The sequence below is a fragment of the Oratosquilla oratoria genome, chromosome 21 (assembly GCF_046742065.1).
Source record: "Oratosquilla oratoria isolate Oo_2021 chromosome 21, ASM4674206v1, whole genome shotgun sequence".
Classification (NCBI taxonomy): domain Eukaryota; kingdom Metazoa; phylum Arthropoda; class Malacostraca; order Stomatopoda; family Squillidae; genus Oratosquilla; species Oratosquilla oratoria.
In genome coordinates this window covers 20,238,408-20,266,305 of record NC_134797.1, presented here as the reverse complement: position 1 = coordinate 20,266,305, position 27,898 = coordinate 20,238,408, and the positions used below count along the sequence as shown (strand labels likewise).

General features: G+C 40.8%; 1 protein-coding gene across 1 annotated transcript; it reads right to left on the bottom strand.

The window, feature by feature from the left end:
• PolE2 (DNA polymerase epsilon subunit 2) lies at positions 1–26,921 on the bottom strand. Its single transcript, XM_076204444.1, has 12 exons — positions 26,815–26,921; positions 22,854–23,001; positions 21,736–21,908; positions 18,822–18,918; positions 17,478–17,622; positions 14,887–14,995; positions 12,472–12,613; positions 10,807–10,911; positions 9,090–9,220; positions 5,109–5,295; positions 3,817–3,993; positions 1–3,554 (listed from the first exon to the last, which is right to left on the bottom strand). The coding sequence occupies exons 1-12, from the start codon at positions 26,877–26,879 to the stop codon at positions 3,465–3,467; spliced, it is 1,569 nt and encodes a 522-aa protein (XP_076060559.1). The 5' UTR covers positions 26,880–26,921; the 3' UTR covers positions 1–3,464.
• Positions 26,922–27,898: the final 977 nt, after the last annotated feature.

The window sequence follows — 27,898 nt, the reverse complement described above, 5'->3', positions numbered from 1 at the left end:
GATGCCAAGATAAGAGGGAGGGAGGAGGGTGGAGGGGAGTGGAATATATAGGAAATAGAATGGGTGGGAGTGGTTTCTATGCCTTTTTCTTTTTGGCTACCCCCCCATGTAGGGGGAAAAAGCCTTTGGTATATGTATGTACAGTTTCAATGCTGGATGGTCTCCAGAGCAAGTGTGCCAGTGTAGTTACCAGATATATATATATATACTTTTTTCTGTAAGGGTTTTTTGATGGTGTATTGAATTTTGTGGTCTGTTTTGAAGGCCATGTTTAGTGATCCTCATGAGTATGTGTTTTTGTGTGGATATTTGGCAGGTTGTTATAAATGTTTGAGTAATATGCTGCTGATGTATTTTTGTTGTTACATTCTTTGGTGGTGTCTCTGAGATGTAGAGTGATGGGTGTGTGATACAAAGGATTCTGGCACATAATTTTATATAAATATACCAAGGGCTTTTTCCCCCTTACAAGGGAGGTACCCAAAGTCAAGACATAAATCCACTCCCATTCAATACCCCTTCCTCCCACTTTTCTTGACTCCTCCTGGATGACAGGTCATTCCTGCATCTAGCCCATTGTCCTAGAACAGAAGCAATGCAACAAGACACAGCACATCCACAGCAAGGCCACTTCATTTAGTTGGTGACCCCCCTCGTGCAGAAAAAGAGATGGGGAGAAATCTCTTCAGGCTACATCATAGTATCATTCTCACACAACCCCTTCCCTGCATCAAAGTATCATCCATACAGAACCATTCTCTACTCACCCCTATCTTCTTTTTTCTCTCTTCTTTCCTCAACAGGGATCCCCCTCTTACTCAACGGCCCTTTTACCCCATCCGTACATCTCATCCTAGGTCACCCCCTCATGTTCACTCCATTCAACTCTGCCTTCCACACTTCTTTTACTAATCTATTTTCACTCATTCTTTCCATGTTTCCTAATACTTTTTCATCAACCCTATATCCCAACTCCTTTTCCATACCCACTCTCCTCCTCATTTCTCACTATCCAGCCTAGTAACCCTTACCATCTCAAACACATTTAAACTCTTCTCTTTTATATTCCATGTTTCTGCCTCATACAGTGCTGTCAGTACAATCACTCCTTCATGCAATCTCCTCTTGGCATCCATTCCCAATGTCTATTCCTCATTACACTTTTCAATCCCCCAAGGCATTTATTTGCTTCTCTCACTCTACATTCTACCTCCATGCTTCCCTTTCCTGCCACATGCGCCCACAAGTATTTAAAGCTTTACATTTCCTCCAGCCTCTCCCTTTATATTCACTTTCAATTTGCTGCCACCCTTTCCCCTTGCACATCTTGTCACCTTCAACTTCCTCCTTTCACACACTTTCCTAAACTCCATTACTAACTTCCTTAATCCCTCCTCTGATTCTATGACCACATTTTTATCTGCAAACAATAACTGGCTTATCTCCCATTTGCTTTTACCATCTCCAATCCCTTGCCCATTACCCTTGCATTTACCTCCCACACCATCCCATTCATGTACACATTGAACACATATACCACACTTTTTCCCCCTTACAAGGGAGATAGAAAAGAGAGAGAGAAAATCCCGTTATTTCTGTGTTGTTCTATGAGGAAGACTGGTTTCTGTGTGCATTTGTTCACTAAGGGTGGTTATGGTGCATCCAGTTATTACTCTCAGGGCTCCATTCTGTAAAGTTCTCAATTTATTTGTGTTTATTTTGGTGACTGTTGGGAACCATGCTCCAGAGGCACAGTTGAGGGTAATTCTTATGAACTGCTTCCAGATGGTCATTAGTTTCTTTTATCTAAAACTGTTGCTTGCAATGGATTTAAGTAAGTAACTTTCTAGTTGATTCTTGTTGTCAGGTCCTTGATAAGTGCGACAAGTCATAAAAGTATCAAATGGGAAGCCCTAGAATGGAAGGGGGTGGCACAGGGCAGACATGGTGAGACATTTCAAAAGTGGTTATGGATCACCAAGTGGCCCAAAGACCAGCGGAATAAGAGTAAGTAAATGTAGTATGTTTAGTGTGTGCCTGTGTGTAATTACCTAGTTATATTATAAAGAAGAGAGGTATGCTCATAGTGACCCGTCTTTTTATCTTTCAGCTTAATTTGTTCTTAAATTCTTGTATAGTTTTTGCACACACTGTTGCCTCATCCAATTTGTTCCAGATATCCACCACTCTGTGTGGGAAACTATTCTTTTTCAGATCTCTTCTATAACTATCCTTTTTGAGTTTCTTTTCATGTCCTCTTGTTTTTCTCTTATCCCACTTTAATAAATCATCTCTGTCAAGGACTTCCATTCCTTTCTTTGTGTTAGTGTGTTTAAATGTTGTTGCATGTTGATTGCAGCTCCAATACTTAGTATTTGGGTTTGTGTTGGTAAGTGTTGTGCACGTTAGGTGGAACCAATTGTGGTTGTGTTGTATTTGATGGATGTGGCTGCACAGCATGTGGGGCAATTTTAAGGTCCTGGGTTGGGTTCTATGTCATCAGCTAATAGGACAGCAGGTGGGAGGGCAGATGCTGGGGCATTCACCTCCTGATGTAGGCCCCTTTTGGGGCTATGCCCCTTTAAGGTGCAGTTTGTTGTGTCTATTTGGTATTGGCAGTACAGCCTGGATAACTGCTTTCCCTCTTCCTGGAGCAGAGCCACTCTATTGTCTTGGTGCTCAGTGCAGCCGTTTAAAAGCTGGACACTGCAGCACTTAAGGAAGGAACTGCAATCGAGTCCAAATTCACAAAAAAAGTGGGAAGAGAGATGAGAATAGTAAAGTTAAGGTGAGATTTTCATGGAGAGATATTTATTTAGGTGATGGGTGGACCCATGCCCACAGTTCCATTTTCTTTTGGAGATGACATAAAACTATCCCATTCTACTCCAGAGATATATCTATGACAAACAAATTTATTTGACACAGGGCAGAAAAAATGTGTAGTGACTACAGTGGAGGAGAAGGAAAAGGAGTGGAAGGAAGGGAGGAAGGAAGATAGAAGCAGAGTAAGTGAGAGGGAGAAATAGAAAGTATGAGTATGTGTGTCCAGAACTTGCACATGTGCCTATATACATTGCTCACATATGAAATGTTTCCCATAGCTGGATAAATTTACTTAACAACAATCATGCTTATTAGCTATCACAGCCAGTTCAGGTTCACATACACGAATGTAGTGTTTTGTTATGTTGTAAAAGCTTTTTTGCCTTGGGTTCAAATAAATCAGGTAGTTTATTTTATTTTCCTTGAACTTTTATATAAATAACTTTCAATCATGTCACACCCATTACAAGATGTTTTTCTATGGTATAATAAAAAATAGGAGTGCTTGGCATAACTGTAACCAAAAAAATATGGTGAACTATGACTATTTGTACAGGTGTATATGTGATGAATCCCTCAGAATAATATGTGTACTTCTGAATCAATTCTATATAAAATGCTGACTTGACAACACATTTCTAATCTTTCTCTTCAATCTGACTTGCTTCCACTTGTCTGGATGATGGATAATAAACCATGAATGAGAAATCCGTCTTTGCAAACGAACCCTGAGGAAGAAAAAGGATCTTGTTTAATTAACAAACATGCAGAATCTATGACCAGGTACACTGAATCAACCCCTTCAATATGGACACACATTATTTCTTTAAGCCAATGACATTATATTCAGCTGTGGGGTAGACCTAAGATTGATACTCTTGGAGACTTCCTTCAAATTAGTCTGCCTCTCATTCTGGCATTAGCCTAAACAAACTATATAACAAGTCACCAGAGCTTAAATTTTCCCTAAATACAAAAGTAAAAACATACCGGGTTCATGAATGTTGCTTTGTTCATTGTTGTATTAAATGGATCCCCTTTGTCAGCTGTGACAATGACATCTGGGGTTGGATGAAGAGCAAGGCAGTGGTCTAAACCCCAGTACACAGGTACAATGTGCAATGGTAGGGGTGCCAAGTGTGCCTGATTAACTATTGTTTTACTGAACTGCAAAAAAAAATGGGAAATAATTATTAACATCTTTTATCAGGTGCTTATTAATGTAGTACCATTCCCCATCATTCCACTTGGGCTAGAAAGCTTACCTCTGCAAACATGATAGAATGGCAATGGAGATGGAGTCAGGTTGAAAATGAAGCCTCAACAAATATATAGACTATTCTGATCTATACATTTACCCCGAATCCCTTCTGTATCATGGAATATCCCATGGAGCAATACTCTCAATTCCATTATTCATATTCCTTACAAGCGATATCCCAACAACAGAAAAAAAAGGAGATGGAGAGAAATCCCTTTGGGCTGCATCAAAATGACATTCACACATAACCACTCCCTAACCTCGCCCCATCCCCCACCCACTCCTTTCCATGCATCCAAGTATCATCCATACACAACTACTCCCCACTCACTCCTATCTTCTCCCTTCTTTCCTCAACAGACATCCCCCTCTTTCCAAAAGCCCCTTTTACCCCATCCATCTCATCCTCAGTCATCCCCTCATGTTCACTTCGTCCAACTCTACCTTCCACACTTCTTTTACAAATCTTTCTTTAATAATTTTTTCCGTGTCCAAACCATCCTAATACTCTTTCATCGACCTTATCTCACAACTCCTTTTCCACCCCTACTCTCTTCCTCACCTCCTCATTTCTTTCTCTATCCAGCCTAGTAACCCCTACCATACTTCTCATGCATTTCATCTCAAAAACATTTAAACTTTGAATTTTTTTTTTTAACTGATCAAATACAGACAAAAGTCCAAAGTTTCTTCCCAGAAAGACCAGTGGGAGGGTTCTCAAGACTATTGGCAACCACTGTGGGGATGTGGATTTTCCACTTTGTGAAACTAAGGGCAACAACTGATTGATTAATTGGGCTTTGCAAACATACTACCTTCTTGTGGTGCCCATCTAAAACGGAAGGCATCCTGGTAACAGGGTGTCTGACAGTATTACCAGTTCCCATAGCTTTTTCCTCATATTTCACAAACATTATCCTAAATTTTCTACTGCTTAAGAACATACTTCTTATCACATTATTTTTCCCCAAGTAAATCCCCATCAGTTTAGTTTAAACCTAGGACAGTAATATGAACATACATGGAATGGAATATCATCTGTATTGTTTGGAAAATAGAAGCAATTTCGGCACATCTTCGTCATGATATTTTCTCGGAAGATGACAATTTCTTGAGTGCAGTACAGAAGACGGCAGGGATTGCTAACAAACTCAGCACATGGAATTCGTTTTTCAAAATCCGATGTAATGAATTTGGGCAGGGGAGGCCTAGAAAGAGAAAAACAAAGTAAATATGGAGCTCAGTATTCTGTACATGGGATGAAAGCCATACAAGCATCAGATGTGATGCTTAGAATTTAAGGGTTCCTTTCCAATTTTTTTCTTTTCTTTTTTCTTTTTTTTTGTCTGGGATGACCCACATCAATCTCAAATGGTGGGGTGAGGTTTCCATTCTGTTACCGTTGAGCCTTTATTCTAGTTTATTCAAGTAGGCTTGGGTGTTCTTTCCTGCTATTTTCTGTTAACTGTGCTGGGTTGTCATTGTCAGGTAATGTGTGTATGAGAGGACATTGGTGTTTAGTTCTGGTTCTGGAGTTGGGAGATCACACATAAAGAGATTGAACACTAATGGTGAAAGTATTGCATCCTGAGGGACTCCACTGCATAGCCTTTTTGTTCCTGAGGTTTGGTTGTTTTGGGTTACTCAGCATTGTCTTCCTGCTATGAAGTGCAGATGGAGAGATGATAATGGAAGAGAAGGCAGTAAGGGGAAGATGGGTAGAATATTTCAGGGAGTTGCTAAATGTGAAAGAGGATAGGGAGGGAAAGATAGTTGCAGTGGGAAGTGCTAAGAAAATGAGAGTGATGAGTGAGGAAAATGGAGAGAAATAAGGAAGGATGAAGTGAAGGCAGTTGTTAAGATGATGAAAGCAGGTAAGGCACCTGGTCTGGATGGATGCCATGCAGAATGTCTAAATAAAAGGAGGTACAGTGGTGGTAGACTGGCTGGTGAGGTTATTTAATGTTTGCTGGAGAGAGGGTAGAGTGCCAGAGGAGTGCCTGTATAGTTCCACTTTACAAGGGAAAGGGGGACAAGTGTGAATGTAGTAGTTTCAGAGGGATTAGCTTGTTAAGTGCTGTTGGGAAGGCTTATGGGAGGATCTTGATTGAGAGGATTAGGAGAGGAACAGAGGGAGTAATTGGTGAGGAACAGTGTGGATTTAGGACGGGTAGAGGTTGTGTAGATCAGATCTTTGTGAGAAAGCTATAGGAAAGGGGTAGGATGTTTTTTGGGCTTTTATGGATCTGGAAAAGGCTTATGATAGGGTAGACAGAAAGGCACTGTGGGAGGTACTGCAGATATATGGGATAGGAGGAAAGCTTCTAGGAGCTGTCAAGAGTTTTTATGAGAGTAGTAGAGCTTGTGTCAGGATTAGAAATAGAGAGAGTGAGTGGTTCGAGGTAAAGGTGGGACTTCGTCAAGGATGCATTATGTCGCCCTGGCTGTTCAACTTATACATGGATGGGGTAGTGCGAGAGGTAAATGCAAGGGTAGTGGGTCAGGGATTGGAGATGGTTAAAGAAAATGGAGAAAAGTGGGAGGTGAGCCAGCTGTTGTTTGCGGATGTCACTGCGCTTGTGGCAGGATCTTAGGAGGGATTGAGGAAGTTGGTGACAGAGTTTGGGAGAGTATGTGATAGAAGAAAGCTAAAGATAAATGTGGGTAAAAGTAAGGTGATGAGATGTACAAGGGGTGAAAGTGGCAGTAGTCTGGAAGTGAGCATTAAGGGAGAGCGACTGGAGGAAGTGGATAGTTTTAGATACTTGGGTGCAAATGTGGCAGAAAAAGGTGGAGTGATGGTGGAGGTAGAATGTAGATTGAGAGAAGCGAGTAAATGCCTTGGTGGATTAAAGAGTGTAATGAGGAATAGATATTTGGGAATGGATGCTAAGAAGAGACTGTATGAAGGAGTGATTGTGCCAACAGCACTGTATGGGGCAGAAACATGGAACATAAGAGAAGAAGAGAGAAGGAGTTTGAATGTGTTTGAGATGAGGTGTCTGAGAAGTATGATGGGGGTTACTAGGCTAGATAGAGTGAGAAATGAGGAGGTGAACAGGGGTGGAAAAGGAGCTGGGAGATAGGGTTGATGAAAGAATATTAGGATGGTTTGGACACATGGAAAGAATGAGTGAAGAAAGACTATTAAAAGAGGTATGGAAGGCAGATGTGGAGGGAGTGAACATGAGGGGATGTCCTAGGATGAGGTGGATGGATAGGGTGAAGGGGGCTTTGGGGAAGAGGGGAATGTCTGTTGAGGAAGGATGGGAGAAGACAGAAGATGAGTGAATGGAGAATGGTTGTATATGGATGATGTTGTGATGCATGAGGTGGAATGGGTGGGGGGATGGGGGGTGATGTAGTATGTGTGAGCAAAATTTGATGCAGCCCAAAGGGATTTCTCCCCGTCTTCTCCTTTTATGCATGGGGGAACAGAGAGGGGGGGGTCGCTGATTTAATGAAGCGGCCTTGCTGTGGATGTGCTGTGTCTTGCGACACTGCTTCTGACCCAGGGCAGTGGACAAGGTGCAGGGATGACCCGTCATCTGGGAGGTGCTAAGATAAGAGGGAGGGTGGAGGGGTGTAGAGTGTATTCAGGGATGGAATGGGTGGGAATGATTTTATGCTTTTTCTTTTATGGCTACCTCCCTTGTAAGGGGGAAAAAGCCTTGGTATATGTATGTATGAATGCCTCTTCCAATGACCTTTGCATGTGTGTGTGTGTGTGTGTGTGTGTGTGTGTGTGTGTGCAGGGAGCAGGGATGACCCTTCCTTCACAAAAAAGGGAAAAGAGTGAAAGTGGGGTGGCTTCAGAGATGGGAATGGATGTTAAGAGGAGACTGTATGAAGGAGTGATTGTGCCAACAGCACTGTATGGGGCAGAAACATGGAACATGAGAGAGGAAGAGAGAAGGAACTTGAATGTGTTTGAGATGAAGTGTCTGAGAAGTATGATGGGGGTTACTAGGCTAGATAGAGTGAGAAATGAGGAAGTGAGGAGGAGAACAGGGGTGGAAAGGGAGCTGGGAGATAGGGTGGGTGAAAGAGTGTTAGGATGGTTTGGACACATGGAAAGAATGAGTGAAGAAAGACTAGTAAAGGAGGTATGGAAGGCAGATGTGGAGGGAGTGAACATGAGGGGACGTCCTAGGATGAGATGGATGGATGGGGTGAAGGGGGCTTTGGGGAAGAGGGGAATGTCGGTTGAGGAAGGACGGGAGAGGACAGAAGACAGGGGTGAATGGAGAATGGTTGTATATGGAAAATGTTGTGATGCATGAGGTGGATTGGACGGGGGAATGGGGGTGAGGTAGTGTGTGTGAGCAAAAATTTTTGACGCAGCCCGAAGGGATTTCTCCCCGTCCTCTCCTTTATATGGGGGGACGGAGAGGGGGGTCGCCGATTTAATGAAGCGGCCTTGCTGTGGATGTGCTGTGTCCTGCGACACTGCTTCTGACCCAGGGCAGTGGACAGGGTGCAGGGATGACCCGTCATCTGGGAGGTGCTAAGATGGGAGGGAGGGTGGAGGGGTGTGGAGTGTTTTCGGGGATGAAATGGGTGGGAATGTTTTTGTGCCTTGTCCTTTTTGGCTACCCCCCTGGTAAGGGGAAAAAAAGCCTTGGTATATGTATGTATGTATGTATGTATGTATGAATAATTTTCCTGTTTTCTGGTGTTGTGAGCTTGAAACTTGTTTTAGAGAAATGATTGTTGATGCTGTCACATTGCTGTTTTGGTGATGGTATTTCATCCGGAGTTACTCAAACTATTTCATGGATTGGGAGGTTGTGTGGGGGGTTGATTAAAATTTTCTTGTTAAATAATTTTTACAGCTCTCAACATTTTGTCAGTTTCATTATTTCTGTCCGTTTTGTTTAAAATTATAATCATAATATATGTTTACCAATTTTCACTCCATTACTTCCCTTCTACACTAAAATTTCATTCATCACTTGTTAGGTCCTTGAGCCACATTCAGAATGTGAAAGTCATTACATACCTTGGGAAAATATTGGTAAGACCAGGGTCATTTGGTCCTGGGACGAATATAAAGTTGGATTTCTCAATCAGAGAAGGATTTTCTGCTATTATATCTGCTAAAGATGCAAAAGCAGCTTTTAAGTCGGCAGCCTGTAGGGAGGGGAGGAAATGGTTGAAGGTAAAATACTAATACACTGCATGAAGAATAACTCTTATTTATATTCCTAATACTAAAATAAATATCATTTGCTTTTTTCAATCTTCACACCAAATTTTCATCTTACAAAAACTTCTCTGCTTAAATTAACTGAATAACATTTTCATCAGTACAAAATTGTCCATAACCACATGATGAGTGATGATTGGAAAGGACATGAAACCTGATAAGCATATAAATAAAATATTCGGAGAAACCTACAACTTATTGAGGTCAATCAAAGTGGCATTTACTTATATGGATGAAGAAATGATAAAGAAAATAATTACACTAATAAGACCAAAACTTGAGTACGCAGCATCACTTTGGACACCCAGTACCAAAAAGAATATTAAGAAACTAGAAAGATTACAAAGAGTGACAACCAAACTAGCACCGACTCTCGCCGAACTAATATATGAGCAAAGACTATCCAAACTGAACCTACCAACTCTGGAACAAAGAAGAGAAAGAGGAGATTTGCTGACTATCTACAGAATAATGAAAGGAATGGAAGTTTTAGACAGGAACGACCTGTTACTGTGGGACAACGGTAAAACGAGAGGACACGGAAAAAAACTGAAAAAAGATAGTTATAGAAAAAACTTGAAAAGGAACAGTTTCCCACACCGAGCGATTAATACATGGAACAAATTAGACAACAAAACAGTATGTGCAAACACTATACAAGATTTTAAGATAAAACTTGATGCGGAGAGATACAAAGACGGGTCACCACGAGCATAGCTCCCCTCCCGTATAGTACAACCAGGTAAATACAACTAGGTAAACTAGGTAAATACATAAAAGAGAGAGAGAGAAAGAGTGTGTGTGTGTCTTTCTATCAGATGCTCCACAATTTCATTGACTTAAAGGAAGTTCCCTGCCTTTAATTTATCAATATAAAGATATGCTTTATGTGATTTGTCCTGGGAAGCATAAGGTGAGTTGATATTGTTTTGGAGTGGCTCCTCCATCAAAATGGTTAAATAATATAGTGATTTGCTCAAACTTTCAGTGATTGGAAAACTTCAACCCCACAGTGACACGCAGTGGCCCTCAGACCTTCCATAGACCACTGAGGAGGAACTATGGATCATTATCTGTTGTACAAATGTGGGTTAATATAATCTAAACTACTTTAACCAACTCAGGCTGTCATGCTCAGCCATGGAAAATTTGTGCCTCGCTGCAATACCATTGACCCAAACAGTGTGGTGGGGACATGGATGACTCTTCATCCACAAAGTGGTCATGTAGGAAATGTAGGGAATTTATTTTAGTAACACTATCCAATTCTATTTTGAAGGGTACACTGAAGACTCCAGTGGTTAAAGAGCTACTACATCTGAGGAAAATGTGTTAACATAGTGGATTATATGTATGTGTATTCATAATATCTCTTTAGTGGAAATAATTATTACAACAGAAAACTACAGCAGTACATTAAATGGTCCAGATGGAGGAAAGGGAGAAAGAAGAGGAGGATGAGGATGAGGAGGAGGAAGAATCAATATAACTTAATAAATAGCATAGCTACCTGTTGTGGGCCATGAGGAGCTGATAAGAAGTTCCCACATAGGATGAAGGCTGTTGGTGGAAAATCTGCATAGCCCGTGAAGAGGACCTCGAGTTTTTCTCGTACCTGTTATGAAAAAAAGAAAAAAGGTGGCAACATCCATCATCCTTGCATTTGTTACTTTCTCTTTTATCCCTTACTATCACACAAAAATACATTCACACCCAGATCACTCAGCAAGCTCTTCAAGACGGACCATCAAACTCAACATTCCATCAACCCTCACCTGACATCAGACCCAACAAGATCTCCCTCTCAAGAGAACAAATTGGCCTAGATGCAAACCATCACACAGAAGGCACTAAGCACTTCATCTTATACTACCTTACACTAAGTATCTTAAAGGAAAAACAGTATTTCTTCTGGAAGTGACCTATGAGCCCCCTTGGTGGCTGGTGCTGGTTACATGGAAGCTATGGGTCCTGCAATAGACTGATCCCTCATAATCAATTCCATTGGCAAAGACTCCCCATTATTAAGGTGAGGGTGGGAACTTCCTTGGATATCTTGCATTAATTTTCTAACAAAGACTACTCCAAGAAAGGCTCTTAGGAGGATAGGGCAAATATAAGCCAATTATAAGGTTTATCAGAAAGTGGCCTTGCTGTGGATGTGCTCTGTCTTGCTACATTGCTTTTGACCCAGGGCAGTGGGTGAGATGCAGGGATGACCTGTCATCCAGGAGGAGCCAAAAAAAGGGGAGGGAGGGATGGTGAATGGGAGTGGAGTATGTGGGGATGAAACGGGTGGGAGTGGATTTATGCTTTTGACTGTGATGAGTGAGGAAAATGGAAGAGAAATAAGGAAGGATGAAGTGAAGACAGTTGTTGGGATGATGAAAGCAGGTAAGGCACCTGGTCTGGATGGATGCCATGCAGAATGTCTAAAAAAGGAGGTACGATGATGGTGGACTGGCTGGTGAGGTTATTTAATGTTTGCTGGAGAGAGGGTAGTATGTGTGAGCAAAATTTGACACAGCCTGAAGGGATTTCTCCCTGTCTTCTCCTTTTATGCATGGGGGTACGGAGAGGGGGGGGTCGCCAATTTAATGAAGCGGCCTTGCTGTGGATGTGCTGTGTCTTGCGACACTGCTTCTGACCCAGGGCAGTGGACAAGGTGCAGGGATGACCCGTCATCCAGGAGGTGCTAAGATAAGAGGGAGGGTGGAGGGGGTGTGGAGTGTATTTAGGGATGGAATGGGTGGGAATGATTTTATGCCTTTTCCTTTTTGGCTACCTCCCTTGTAAGCGGGAAAAAGCCTTGGTATATGTATGTATGTATGTACGACTTTGGCTACCTCCCTTGTAAGAAGGAAAAAGCAATTGGTATGTGTACTGTATATGTATGTATGTATAAGGTTTATGCAGTGGAGAGGTTGCCATATCTTCCAGTTCTGTACCCATATGGTAATCATTCCATATCTTCCAGTTCTGTACCCATATGGTAATCATTCCTACTTTATGGGACCAAATCTCATAAAAATAATGTAGTATTTACCAAGGCCTTGTCCTGTTTATAAGGAGGGTGACCCCACCACGGTTTTCATACTTCTTGACCATAAACTCAACATTCAACAACACTATTCAGTTGCTAGAATTATCATATAACTCCAACACAGCTACTTACCTTGATACTGTCTAGCCAAACATCTGATATAATGACAAACATGGCCTCATTATTTTCTAACTCAGCTTCTCGCAGCCGTTCCACACTCTTAGCACAGACAGTTCCTTCTCCTCCAAAGTAATTCACATTACCCAACATAGCTCTGCAACAACAAAAGTTTGACACCTTTAGATATGTTCCATGAAGTAACATCTTATAATACCTCAACAACTTCATTAACAAAATTGACTGGAAACATATAGCCCTTTAGCTCTTTGCATCAATATTCTGGCCCTCTTACACACCAACTGAGGAAGAGACACATCCTGCAGAAGAAAGAAAGAAAGAAAGAAAAAAGAAAAAGAAAAACACTCCACAGAAACTTCTCCATTCCCTGCTACAGTCAATAAATCAATCTGTTGCCCCTGGTTTCTCTCTCTCTCACAGATCTGCAGTCATCGAGTAAATGATGACACCCTCCAGGTGGGACCATAATTCACTCGAGGAAGTTATGTTGTGTTGTTGTCTGGGGATTGTTAGTGTGGGATGAGGTGTTCTGTGTCCTCTGTGCGAGAGCTGCATCTGGGGCAATTTGAACCTGTGCCCTGGCCTATTTAGTGTTGGTACTGTCTTAATGCCAGATGGTGTCCTGAGTGCAGGTGTGCCAGTGTAGTTATTATCAAGTATGGGATATTTTTTTTTTTTTTTTTTTTTTTTTGGGGGGGGGGGGGTCTCATGTGTGGGGGTTGATGCTTGAGTAGTGAGTTTGGCAGTCTGTCTTGAGGAGCTTGTTTAGTGATCTGAGTGTATGTGTTTGTGTCAATATTTTGTATGGTATAGGTAGTAGGTTGTTATAAATTTCTGCTGGTGTAGCTTTTTGTTGCATTCTGTTGGCAGTGCTTGTTAAATGTAGTATGAAGTATGTATGGTGTTTAGGGTTCTGGCATAAATTGTGTTCCTGTCATTTTCAAGTGGTGTTCTATGGGGTGGATTTTAGTTTCTGTGTGCAGGTGTCCAATAAGGGTGGTTTTGGAACATCCTGTTATTACTCTCACAGTTTCATTCTGTAAAGCTTGTAAATTAAAAAAAACAAACTATCTAGCTATAGATCGTTTTCTTGTTGATTTTTGCTGTCAAACACACTTTACAAGCTTTGCGGAATGAAGCACTAAGAGTAATAATAGGATGCACCAAAACCACTCTTATTGGATACCTGCTAATTCTATTCTATCTATATACATACATATATATACCAACAACTTTTTCCCCCTTACAAGGGAGGTAGCCAAAGTCAAAGGCATAAATCTACTTCCACCCATTTCATCCCCACATACTCCACTCTATTAATATACCAAGAGGTTTTTCCCCCTTACAAGAGAGGTAGCCTGCTAATAGAAACCAAAATCCTTCCCTTGGAACATCAGATGAAAATGACTGGAATATAACTTATGCCAAAATCCTAAACACCATACATCCTTTGCACTACATTTCACAAACACTGCTAACAGAATGCAACATCTTGTTACTACTCTTAATGCTCCATTCTGTACAGACTGTAAATTGTTTGTGTTTGACAACAACAAACCCCCCAACAAGAAAACAAACCTATTGAAAACCATCACCAGCAGATACTTTGTGAAACAAGAAGAAACTCTAATAACCATCTATAAACAGTTTATAAGAACCACCTCAGAATACATCTCCACAGAATTGTTCCCAACAATCAGCAAATCAAACAGAATTTATAAACACTGGAAAATGGCACACTGAGAATATTAATAGAATGTACCAAAACCAACCCCAAAGGATACCTACATGCTGAAACCATAATCCTCCCAATGGAACATTACATGAAAATGACAGGAACATAAGTCTATGCCAGAACCCTAAACACAACACATCCTTCACACTGTATCTTACAAGCACCATCAACAGAAAAAAAAAAAAAAAATACACCAGAGGCATACCATTCAAACACCTACCACAGCCCAGCCTACCACCCAAACCATTAAAAACATCCAAAAAGAAACATATTCACACTCAGACAGCTAATCAAGGCCTTTAAGAAAGACCACCAAATTCTACATTGCAATAATAAACCCCAGATATAAGTCCAACAGAGAAAACTCTCCCACACCAGACAAGAACCACACTAGCAAACCCTCCCCAGGGACACCATCAGTCATCAACACAGTAAACAGAAGAGGCTTGGCCATAGATTCGACCTGCCCTAGATGCAACAATCACACAGAAGGTACAAAACACACCATACTACTATGCTCCACTCTAACATTCCCCATACAACACAACATCTCTTCTCTAAGTGACTTTTGGTCCTATCAAGAGGCTGTTGCCAGTTTCCTGGAGGACACAGGTTTTCTGCAGCAGAGATCAGGGGCAATGGGTGTGAGAGAAAAAGAGAGAGAGAAAACATACCTTGTGGTGTCTGCAGCTTCAGGAGGGGGCATTCCCATGGCATTGACATGGAATATACTATCTTCAAACCAGCCTTCTGCCAGCACAAAGCAGTTAAATGTAAACAAACCTAGAAAGAGACACTGTTCTGTAGGAATCTCTCATGACAAAAACTAAGGTTACATACTACCAAAATATATTAGAGTAGAAATCCGATTGTCAGGTTGGTCTCATACATGTATCAAAAGCTCCTCTCTTCCTTAAAAGGGGAGAAGGTGAGAGTTGACTGACTCAAAGCATACACTCATTCTACACCTATCCTGCACATCCAAAAACCCATTTTAGCTCCTTGTGAATGAAAGGTCATCCCTGTACCCTGCCCACTGCTTGGCTCAGAGCCAATGCAGTAAGACATAGTACCTTCACAGCAGTCCAACAGTTGAAGCTGGCTTATCCCCACCATTTCATAACATGGTGATGCAACCCCCCCCCCTCCCACTTGTGCACTCAAGAAATGTATATGGACATAATAAAGATGAAAGTAAAAAGGAAGAAATCAGTAATACATACATACATATACCAAGGCTTTTTTTCCCCTTACCAGGGGGGTAGCCAAATAGGACAAGGCATAGTAATATACTAGCAATACAAAAGGTGGATGTGGCAGAGTTGAGTGAAACTAAACTGAAAGGGAGGGGTGTCAAGAATAACATGAGGGTAAGGGAGGGAAAGAGTGTCACTTAAAATAAGTGTTGAGGTAAAAGTGCTGCACAGTAAGGTGTCTTTGAGGTTGTGGGTGAAGGTGAAACTGGGAAGGGAGATATGGGTTTCAGAGAGTGCATAAAGGCCTAGTAATAAGATAAATGGAAATGAGAGTGAGGCTTTTTGGATTTATTTACTCCATACTGGGGTACTGACTGATGTTACCATGCAGTAGTGACTGCATGGTAGCATGCAGCTAATCCCTTTGGGGATATTTTGGGGTGCCCCAATGAGCTACACATCATTTGCCTGTGTTTGGGTACTTTTTTTTTATATGTAAATGAAGTAGCTGAATGAATGATGTGAGTGGAGGCTGTAGTTGGGATGGTGAGTGTAAAGTGCCAATTGCAAGGCCTGGCCTTCATGGAACCAAAGGCATATGATATGATAGGAAGGCATTGCAGGGTGTGTTGCAGATATATGGGGCAGGAGGAAGGCTGTTACAGTCAATCAAATTTTCATACATGAGTGGGTAGAGCTGGTGTTATGGTAGGGAATGGAGAAAGTGAATGGTTTTAGGTAAGGCTGTATCAGTACTGTGTAATGTCACCATGATTGTTGAACATCTACATGGATGGGGTGATATGGGGGATCAACAAAAGGGTGATGGGCAGGGGTCTGAAAATATCAAGTGAAAGTAGATGGAAGTAGGAGGTGATCCAGTTGTTGTTTGCAGATGACACTGGGACTGCACTTATGGCTGGGTCAGAGGAGAGTCTGTGGCAGCTAATGGCTGAGTTTGGAAGAGTACATGAGAGGAGAAAGGTGAAAGTAAATCTGGGCAAAATTACAATTATGAGCTGGACAAGGAGATAAGGCAGCAGTTCACTGGAGATAAATCTTAGAAGAAAGAGGTTGGAGGAAAGGAAGGCTTAAGTATTCCTGACACTGTAGCTAGCACACTCCCAAACTCAAATCCACCTTTCTCTCTTTCAGTTTAATTTCCATGCTAACAAGGCCATCTTTCCTCTTACAAACATTCTTCCAATCTTGTCCTTCTTGCTCCTTTCAAATAACTGGACAAAGATCCAATTACTAGGGTCCTAGTCTCTCTCCCAGATGCTCTTTTGCCTTCATTTTTAACCCTACAATATATGATGCCTACATAGGCATCATGAGGCACAAGTGAGTATATGAGGATGCCGGCGTCGGCGTTTTGATATTTTAGTAGTTGTTGCTGAGTGTCCCCCAGATTCTGTGAAGAGGATTGACCACTTTTTCCATGGTTATATATATTCTATGCGAAAGAGAATGAGTATAACAGCTGTAACTTATATCACACATATTGTGATGGATCATCGTACATCAGGCAGCTAATGTGCATGTGAATATTTGACTTGAAATGAAGAGGTTAATAGTAAAAACAGAGAAGGGAAGTCCTAGTCTCCTTATTTCATACCTATACGTCTATCAAACACACAGGGGAATTGTGGCAGCATCCTTATCTCCCCACACAAAGTTCCAACGCCTCAAGGTTTGCACCTCCAGATAGAAATGTGGGGCCTAGTGGAATCTAATGAACATCAAGTAGCAGTGAATATTTTTTTTTCATCATCCTTCTGACAGAATTACCATAGTGTCTGTCCCTTAATAAAAACAATTTAACTTTAGCCTGAATAAAGTTTGAACAGCATGTCACAGCAAGGCGCACAAGAAAAAAATCACCATGAGACTGTACTCAACAGTTAAAATTGGCATTTACATGAACGAAAATTTACTTCAATCTGCCTGATTTCAAAACCTTTAGAGCAAGAAAAGTTGAGCTTGACAGCATACAGGGTATGCTGTCATGACATACACAGTACCAAAAGAAATTTCTGACAAAATATCACATAAAGCTTCACAGTTACCTGTGTGGAATTTGGTATTGGAGAGATCAAGATTGAGGATGCCTGTGTCATCTTCTAAATGGTGTTGTCCTTCAGTTAGTTGTGTGAAGAGGCCTAAAACAACTACATTCTCAAGACGGCTGCTGGCTCCCAACAAATACTCAATCTGCATCACAAAGGAGAAGGAACACTTACATACTACACCCATCCTTTGATTTAACACACAAAATGGAGATGAGGGACATTGGTCTAATATCAAGCACAAAATTAAATAAAACATGTAATATGGCAATCAAAGACACTATAAATGGGTAAATACAATAAATCTAACATGTTTACTGTGTTGTGGTTAGGTTCGGACACGCCAGGGGAATGAAACTCACAGTGACTCTATGTACTCGGCTTTACTTAACTCTAAACGCATAAAGGAAGAACTTGACGTGTGGAGATGACTGTTGCTTGGAGATGACTGTTGCTTGGAGACGACTGTTGCTTGGAGACAACTGTTGCTTGGAGATGACTGTTGCTTGGAGAAGGGTACTGCTTGGAGCAGAGAGCTGATTGAAGATGTGTCCTGGAGTGAACTCATCTCACGGCTTGGTCCCCCTCCTTATAAAGGAGGCTGGTGCAGACCCAGGCAACTTGTGCTGCCTCCTGATTGGCTCGTTTAATTTTCTTCTGGACACTCTTGCTCACTATGCTTGCCCACTATGACAAGCGGGGTACCTAGGCCTAAGTCAAGTGTCTGCCGACCGTTCTCCGGCGAGTTTTCTGGGCTTCTGATTGGTCAGCTGCCTTGCGTTCGGATGTCCTTGCTGACTATGCTTGCCCACTATGGGGGCATATATAAGCTTGGGTCGGAATGCGTCACGGCCAGTCTGGTTTAGACTGGTGGCGTGTTGCCACAACTGCCCCACCACATGCCTAACACAGGATTCACTCCCACCCTATCCATGTAATATATATATATATATATATATATATATGTAAGGGTAAAAGTAAGGTGCTGATATGTTTAAGGGTAGAGGATAGCAGCGAGCTGGAAGTATTAACGGAGAGTGGCTGGAGGAAGTGGATAGCTTTAGGTATCTGGAGGTGGAGGTAAAATGCTGCCTCTTGAAGGCAAGGATCTTTGACACCAAATAATTGCAAATGACTCAATACTCTCATGACGACCAAATCTACTTAACTAACTTGATGGCCAAAATTTACATTGATGATAGTTTTAGTCCTACTTAGAAAGACAATACACAAACATGGGCATGCAGTCATAAATCCCAAGATTTGACATGAGCATACAATGCCTAGTGACCCACAAAGCTGGTAAGACCTAAAAAGTTCAACAGTGGAGTTATGGTTACTAACCTTAACAAGACCAAACTTTTTTTCTTCCTGTGAATCCAATATTGCTGGAGGTCGAAAGAGGTCATGATTTACAGTTCTTTGGTAGACTCTTGTATATCTGAAAAACAAAGAAACCAACTTCTTGAATACTAGACATATTTTTGTATCCTTTAATTGTATAGTTTTTTGTACCTGAGATTTGGTTGTTTTGTGTTACTCTGTTGAGTCTTAATGTTATAAAGTTGGTTATGAATGTCTGTCTCAATTATCTTTTTGGATAGTATGTGTTTCGGGGCCTTGTCAAATGCCTTGTGAGCCATAATTGATCTTTCTGGTGGGGCTTTTTTTAATGAATCCTTTTAGTGCTTGTTGTGTAATGTTTGTGAGCAAAGTGCAAGTAGAGTGTGCATCCTCGAATCCATGTTGGTTGGGGGAGGTAGGTATTTCTGATATGATTCTTGCTGTTATTAGCCATTCCATTAGCTTGGGTTTTGTGGATAGAAGTGAGATTGGTCTGTATGATGCATGGTTTTCAGATGGTTTCTTAGGTTTCAAGATTGGGATTATGTGAGCTCTTTTCCAGATGTTTAGTATTCTGTTGTGCAACTACATACATATACCAAAGGCTTTTTTCCCCCTTATAAGGGAGGTTGTGTAACTAGTAGTTGGAAATGTCTTCACTTTCACCATTACTGTTCAATCTCTTCACGAGTTATCATCCCAACTCCAGAACCAAAACTATATACCAATGTTCTCTCATAGGATGGTGATGTGACAATAATAACCCAGCCCAGTAAATACAAAATAGCAGCAAAGAACACCCATGCCTACTGGAACAAACTGGAATAATAACTCAATAATAACAGAATGGAAGCTTCACCCCAGAAATCAAGTGACAACATTGAAAAGAAAGAGAGAGAGAGAGAGAGAGAGAGAGAGAGAGAGAGAGAGAGAGAGAGAGAGAGAGAGAGAGAGAGAGAGAGAGAGAGAGAGAGAGAGAGAGAGAGAGAGAGAGAGAGAGAGAGAGAGAGAGAGCCTAAATAGCCAAACACTTCCATTAAAAAGATTTTTAAAATTCTGGGCTTCATATTTGATACTCATACGACTTATAACTGATGTATCATACACCTGACAGCAAAAATCAACAAGAAAACAAACTTAAATACATTTGAAGCTTTGGACAAGAGAAACTCTGATAACCCTCTACAAGCAATACATATAAGACTTCTTCCCAACAATCAACAACATGACCACAAACAATTTACAAATCGTACAGAATGGAGCATTTTGAGTAACAACATGATGCACCAAAACCATTTCCATTTGGATACCTGTGTGATGAAATCACCACACCTTTCTCCCAGTTTGGATTGGTGTGGTGGAAGAACAGAATCTTCCACCATAACCTGCACACAAGAAAAAGAAGAAGATGAAAAAGGTCATAGAACACTACATGGAAATGGCAGTAACATAATTCTACGACAAACCCCTAAACAACACTCACCCTTCACACTACATTTCACAAGCATCACCAACAGAATGCAATAAAAAACTACATCACTGGCATATTACTCAAACATGTACAACCTACCTCCTATAGTCAGCATCCAAAGTGATGGCACCATATGTTCTTGCTTCACAGTGTAGGTCCACAAAAAAATATGAGAAAAAATGTTCATATCATACTTATCTTACCTCTAATACTTTGTTCAGAGGCCCTTCCTCTTCAGGCAGCTCTAGACATCCGAGTACAGATAAAGCCAGGTTTTGGAGAAAGGGTGGTTGTTCCAGCAATGCAGCAGGGCCTAACAACTGAAGCTGGTTTACCCCCACCATTTCATTACAAGAAATTTTTCTTTCAGGCTGCATTCATTTATCATCCAACCACAACCACTCTGCACTCACACATATGTTTCACATTATCTTATCTCTCCTCAAGAGACACTCCCCTTTTACACAAGGTTGCATCCCTTGGCAAGGTATCTCCCTTAAATGGGTAAAGAAGACATTGATACATAGATTTATTCTACACTTACTCCTTCCATATGCCCAAACCATCCCAGTATTCTTTGACTAATCCTATCTGAAGTTTATCTTTCCATCCCCAACTCATTGCCTCACCTCATTTCTTACCCTATCCATCCTTGTATTCACTACCATATTTCTTATACACTTCATCTCGAAAACATTCAAATTCCTTCTTTCTGTCTCCTTAAATTTCAAGTATCAGCCCCCATACAGTGTCATGGGCACAATCACCCCTTTGTATAGTATTCTTTTTGTGTTTATCATGTTCATCCCCAGATACCTATTTTTCATGACACTTCCCATTACCCCAAGGCATTTACGGACTTTAATTGCTTTAATAATTCATCTTCATCCAAACTCCATTCCCTGCTATATATGATCTAAATTCTTCACCTCTCCAGCCTTTCTTCTTTTAAGACCTCCCTTCAACTCTGCTACCCTCTCTCCTTGTACATTTCATCACATCACTTTTACTAACACTTATTTTCAGCTTTCTCCTCTCACATACCCTTCCCAACTGAACCATAGCAGCCTTAGACCCTCCTCTGACCCAACCACAAGAATAGTGTCATCGGCAAACAACAATTGGCTCACCTCCCACTAACCTTAATAAAAATAACAACAGCAATAATAATAATAACACACATACAGATTTGCTCAGGGTGGCCAAGTCAAACAATGCAGCATTCTACCCCAGACCCATCCAACAAACCCATTTGTTGGCCCTGCCTGCCTGCCATCTTTCCTCCTCATCCCTGTCCTCAGCTGAACTTGTTCAGGGGCAGAGACAAAGCACTATCACTGCTACTACAACTATTACATATACATACCAAAAGGCCCTTTCCTCCTAATTAGGTGGCCAAGTTAAAGCATATACCCTAAATAATAATAATAATAATAACAATACCTTTCAATGAAAAGTGCTGTCTTGTTGTCAGCATTTCCATGCAAAGAGGTTTGTGTCTGAGGTGCAACCATGAACTTTTTTCTTTCTTGATGGTATACAAGTTTGGGAGCCTTGAAAACATCAATAACTTGTAAGAGGTCTCCAGTGTCATCACTTTCGGCTGCACTCACATTCTGATAAAAGCAAGTAGAAGTAAGTCAATATTCTACAATATTTAACATAGCAGTATCTCCATGCTCTGGCTTGCATCCAATTGAGGATGTCCTTCAGCTAAAGAATCTACAACTATCATAAACAATTCCCCAAGAGTCCACACTGATGTAGAGATTCTGTCAAATACTGTCAAATTATGTTAAAGTGGGAAGTTTAAAACCCCAGAATGAAGAGATAACATTTAATAGCTTACATCCTTGAAAGTGAAAGAGAGGTCGAATTCATAAAGTCTGTCCCACACTTGCTATCTGCTTTAGGTGGAGGAGTGACAAATAAAAAGGATATTCAAAACCTCAGAGTATAGGATGATATGATATTTAAGAAAGTTCCACAGATGGTGATACATTTGTTTGACCATGACTTGGTACAGCTTTACTAATTAAAAAATGGCTTCAGATAACATTTTCTTAGTAAGTGTATATATGAAAAAATGAGAAAAACAGGAACTTAATAGAGTACAATTGATAAAATCTGAGATGCCATCTGGACTTCTGCTCAGGAACATTACACCTGCCCAAAAGCTCATCATTAGAGAAAAGGAAAAGCTTCAATACAAGCTCAACAATACTATTGTTGTTGCTGCTGATTTCCTTAAATCATGCATATTATATATATATACACACAAACATTGTGCGTGGAGTGGCTGGTATAATGCAACTTCCACAGAAAAAGTACTATGGTGGAGTACATGTGAGCACCCCCCCACACACACACAATTTATTCATTGTAGTGAGGGGTGGAAAAAGGAGCATCTCCATTATAGGGAAACTTGATGTCATCCTAGTATCTCCATCACACTGTCTATTAAACTCTGAGTTATACAGTGACACTGCCATTAATTCTGCTACCAGCTGAGTTAGTCATAAATGGAGGTGACTATATTTCAGCATAGCTACTGAACTTACCTCTACTGCCTGTTGGAGCACATCCTGAGATATTATGGTTGAAGCAAGAGGAAGTTTCTGAACTGCATCAATAACCTTTTCTATCCATGCATCATGTTCATCTTCAGGTATTGGTTTCAGAAGCTCACTGAAGTACTTTGCACCCTCACTGAAAGTATAATTTTAATGAGGTCAGAAACAAGAATATTTCTGGTGAATTTCATTAATTAGTTTGCAACCTCACTGAACATATGAATGAAGGAGACTGCAAGAGACCACTAAGCAGTTCTATGTCCATGAGCACCTGGCATTCCTATCCATAAAGTTATCTAGTCTTCTCTTAAAACAACCAATTGTTTCAGCACTCACTTCATGGATACTAAGCCTATTACATTTGTTAACCACTGTTGGTGCACCAATTCTTGCCCATTTCCTTCTTAAATTTAAATTTGTCCAATTCAAAACCATTACTAAGAGTCCTGCCCAGAAGTTATGTGATGACCTTACCTGCATTACCCATGTTATAGCCTTTGACCCATTTGAATACCTCTATTAGACTGCCCCACACCCTAACCCTGTCTTTGCATGGTAAATTTCAAAGCCCTTGTATCATTTTGGTCATTCTCCTCTGTATCGACTTTACTGAGTTAATATCCATTTTATAGGACAGAGACCAAAACTGTAAGGATGGTTCTCTCACCAGACAGAATTTAATAACTAAATCTGCACTTTTGTTTGTAACCACTCTAGCAATACATCCTAATGCCCTGTTAGCCCTATTCCTGACACTAATGCATTGTTTCCTGGACTTACGGTCAGGACTTGATACCACTCCCAAGTCCTTTTCACATTTCGTCTTCTCTAATATGGCATTATCGAAGCTATTCCTGTTAGCTGGGTTGTGTAATCCTGTGTTTAAGATACTGCATTTTGAGATAATGGAGTCCATTTGCCACTTCACTGACCATACAAACAATTAAGATCCTCATGTAGTAACCCAGCATCTTCCCCAACCTAATATGGCACCCTATTTTAGTGTCATCCACAAACTTACTACCATCTATTAACCCCACTCTCCGAGTTGTTTATATACATAAGGAATAGTTAGTGACCCAAAACCAAGCCTTGGGGAACTCCACTAGTAACACTACCCCATTTAGATTTTGCACTGTTAATGATGAAACTCTGTTTTCTGTCACTAATCCATGTTTTAATCCATTCAAACATGGCCTCCCATGCCATGGGCCTGGAGTTTATTTGGTAGTCTCTGGTGGAGAGCACCTTTTCAAACATTTTGCTAGTCAAGGTATATAACATTGTAAATATCATTGTTATCTGCCACCTTGTAGATATTAATGTAAGAAGATGAAATATTAATTACACACAACCTACCCTTGTTGAATCCATGCTGTTAGTCATGAATCAATTAATGCCTCTCGATATGATACCTGATGCTATTTGCAATTAATGATTTCAGCATTTTACTTATAATCAACATCACACTGATTTGTCTAGTTGTGCATGGCATGAATCCATTGTCAACTGACTTACTATATACTTCCGTTAACTGCTCCCAGATTTCAAATTTACATACTTTTAGCACTCTTGGAAAAATGTTCTTTGTATCCAAAGATTTTGTAGCTTTAAGTCTATTTCTATGAGTACATCTTCCTTGCTGATGCTAGTTAGTCTATTCCTCTCTTTCCCAGTGAAGACTTGGTTGCAGTCCAGTACTATATCTATCCTCTATTTTACAACCCTTTTGCTTTTTTTTTTCTACTTTAACTCATTGTGGCTCAAGAGTCATCCCTGTCCCCCACCTATTGCTCGGGTCAGAAGCAATGTAGCAAGACACAGCACATCCACAGCAAGGCCTAATGTCTTCATTTATAAACTATTGTTCAATTTTTTTTTTCTTTAATTGCTTTATTTGCATGATCTACTAAAAAAGAACTGTTAATCCATTGCATCTTTGCTTTATCCCACTCATGATAATGCCTATCTCTGCCAGCTTTTCCCCATTCATAAGAACATTGGTTTGATCATGATCATCAGAGGTGATAATGGCAATGACGTCAGTATTGTTTATGTAGAGTTCCAGCACATGCCTACTAATTTGATCTATTTTAGATAAAATCATCTTGTCAATTACAACAACTCCTCTGAAATAAAGTTTTTGCAATATAACATCACTCTATTAATCCCATTATATAAGTTTCCTTTGGCTATATAATATAATATACTTAACAAATTTTATATGTGCACTCCCCTTGGTTATCCACATAAACAATAATGATGGAGACAACAGGAAGGCAAGTGTCCTATATCATTTTATTAGTTACAGGTTATGGCAACACATGCTCCCCCACCCCACTAGTGCTAAACATGGCAAAATAAATCACAAACATCAATAAAATCCACTTGTTTTTGCACCAACTCTGGAGGAGGAGGGCAAAATACTGTATAAGATTGATTTTTGGTAGAAATTGATATCAGATTTACATGAATCACTCCTACAAACATTGATTTCTGACATTCATTTTTGTGGGGTGGATCTCAGCAGAAATTTTACTAAGTCTAAGACAACTACAATTATCAGATGCATGTTTTTTTCCTGTCAGCACTCTAATAAGTCCGTCTGTCTACCAAGTCATACTTTTTTAACCTATAGATATTACTATCAAAACCCATCTCACTACTGACAGATATAAGTTGTTGACTCAGTTTATGCATGGGCCAACAACAGCAACATGCAATTCAATGAAGAGAAGTTCGAGGTCTTGAGATATGGCACAAACCAAGGCATTAAAGACGACACTGAACTGCACACGGAAAGAGGTATGAAAATCACACCCAAAGCCCATGTGAAAAGCCTGGGCATTCACTTAAGTGATGATGCCACTTTCCAGCACCACATCATGCAGTCAGTGAATAGAGCAAGAGGGATGGCCAGCTGGGTCCTAAGGACTTTCTCCTCAAGAGAGGTTCAAGTGATGCTTACCCTCTGGAAGTCGCTTATTCAACCAATCCTGGACTATTGTAGCCAACTCTGGTCACCACACAAATGCAGAGACATCCAGATGCTTGAAGCTGTCCAACAGAACTACACCAGGCACATCAAAGGGATGCAAGACCTCAACTATTGGGATCGCTTGGGAGCAATAGGTCTATACTCTCAACAAAGGAGGAGAGAAAGATACAGGGCCATTTCCACATGGAAAATCCTTGAGGGACTTGTTCCAGACACCACGCCCTCTACAATCAAGCCATACCACAGTGTAAGGCATGGGCGTAAGTGTGAGAGACAAACTCTCCCTTCAAGAGCCCCGGAAAGGATTAAGACCCTACTGGCAACCAGCCTAGACCATGAGGGTCCAAAAATCTTCAATGCCCTCCCAAAAGAGGTGAGAGAGAAAACTAAATGCTCGGTGGACAGCTTCAAACATGCACTGGACAGGTTCCTGCGGAAGGTGCCAGACGAGCCTCCAGTGCCAGGCTACACCACCATCAGAAGGTTCTCTCCAAACTCACTACCAGACCAACTGACCCTCGCGAGGAGGGACAACAGGACTGGCAGCAGCTGTAGTCCACTACGGCTGTGAGGATCGACCTCGGAACTTCACAAAGTAAACTAAGTAAGTAAGTAAGTAAAGTGATTCGGTCCTGAAATATGGTTTACGAATTCTTCAAAAATCATGAATGGCTTTGTCAAAAATCTTGAAAGAATAATGCAACTCGGGGCATGGGCCGTAGATCTTATGAGGTGGGTTGGCTCTCCTTGGGAATTAGAACTGTATCTGTTGCTTTTCAATTCAATACCTCCCTATTCATCAGTAAGTAAACACCTAGTAATTACCTTGTCCACCGACACCGTCCGAAGTCCGCCCCTATTAGCCAGGCCCATGCCATATTACGGTAAAATAAGTGTTCAAAAGAATGATCAAATCATCAATAAACACATTCTAAACTAAATACATATCACCTTCTAACAGACAGTCCATGTAGTTTGAAGATTTCTGTTATGCGTTTCTTTGCCTCGAATGACATCCTTAGTACTAGTCCGATTGTGTTTGTTTACTTCCCTGTTTGCCGCCAAAATTGCCGAATATATCCAATGGCAAGATGTTAAACCTGAAGGATTACAAAACAGATTTGGGACCATAAAAACGCGCTCCCAAACACGCGAAAACACACACACAAATCTAGATACTATTTTTGTATGGAGCCAGGAATGGGAAATTAAATTTAACACAAAAAAATGCAACATACTGGAAATGGACAATATCGGCAAAAGACCACCCTTAAAATATTCTTTCAAGGGTGAATCCATTACAAAAGCAAAAAAAGAGGAAGATTTAGGAGTTTTGATAAAAGACAACCTGTCACCTGACAGACATATCAGCAAGATTGCGGGAGAGACATCGGACTACTGCAGAAGATTATATATAGGTCAACTGAGAAGGTTTTGGCTTATTTATTTGTTATTTCATGTATGAAAATATAATTTAGAAGTTAGAACACTAAAATGCACGTTTCTAGCATCTTATAGTCTTGATTCTATCCAAATAGCATGATCTAAAAGTGCCTGATAGCAGACGAACTTTTCAATGTCGTAGTTACATTTTACACCATAAGATAACTGATGACATCGGTAGTGCTGTTTACATTCTTGGACATGGCCACGAACACTATGGGGATTTCACATCGAATGAAGAAGATTTATCGGATTTCGATGCCCTCTCGTGTTCCAATGTGGGTACGGTGCAAGGATACATGTACAAACCAATTCGGATATCTAAACAAGACTAAGCTGACGAAGAACATATCGAGGGGCGAAGAATCTTCAGAGCATGAACGCCCAGAACGAGCAGGGAATAAGGACTGGTGAGTTCGTCGGAATGCATTACTGCATGCACGCTTTACATACATAAATGCACACCACCATTCACACACCACGCCAGACCAGACATGATTTCGTTGGTTTGTCATCAGACGTGTAGATGAAGGTTTGAAGATATGGAATGGTAGGCCTTATTCCCTGCTCGTTCGGGGTGGTCATAGGACAC

Bases quoted from the DNA above. Each gene is read 5' to 3' on its own strand.
- PolE2 (XM_076204444.1), bottom strand. From the start codon at position 26,879: ATGTCATTCGAGGCAAAGAAACGCATAACAGAAATCTTCAAACTACAT. The intron at 17,623-18,821 runs GTTAGTAACCAT...TTTGTGATGCAG, and splicing joins AAAAGTTTGGTCTTGTTAAG to ATTGAGTATTTGTTGGGAGC. The intron at 12,614-14,886 runs GTATGTTTTCTC...TTGTTGTTGCAG, and splicing joins GAAGCTGCAGACACCACAAG to AGCTATGTTGGGTAATGTGA.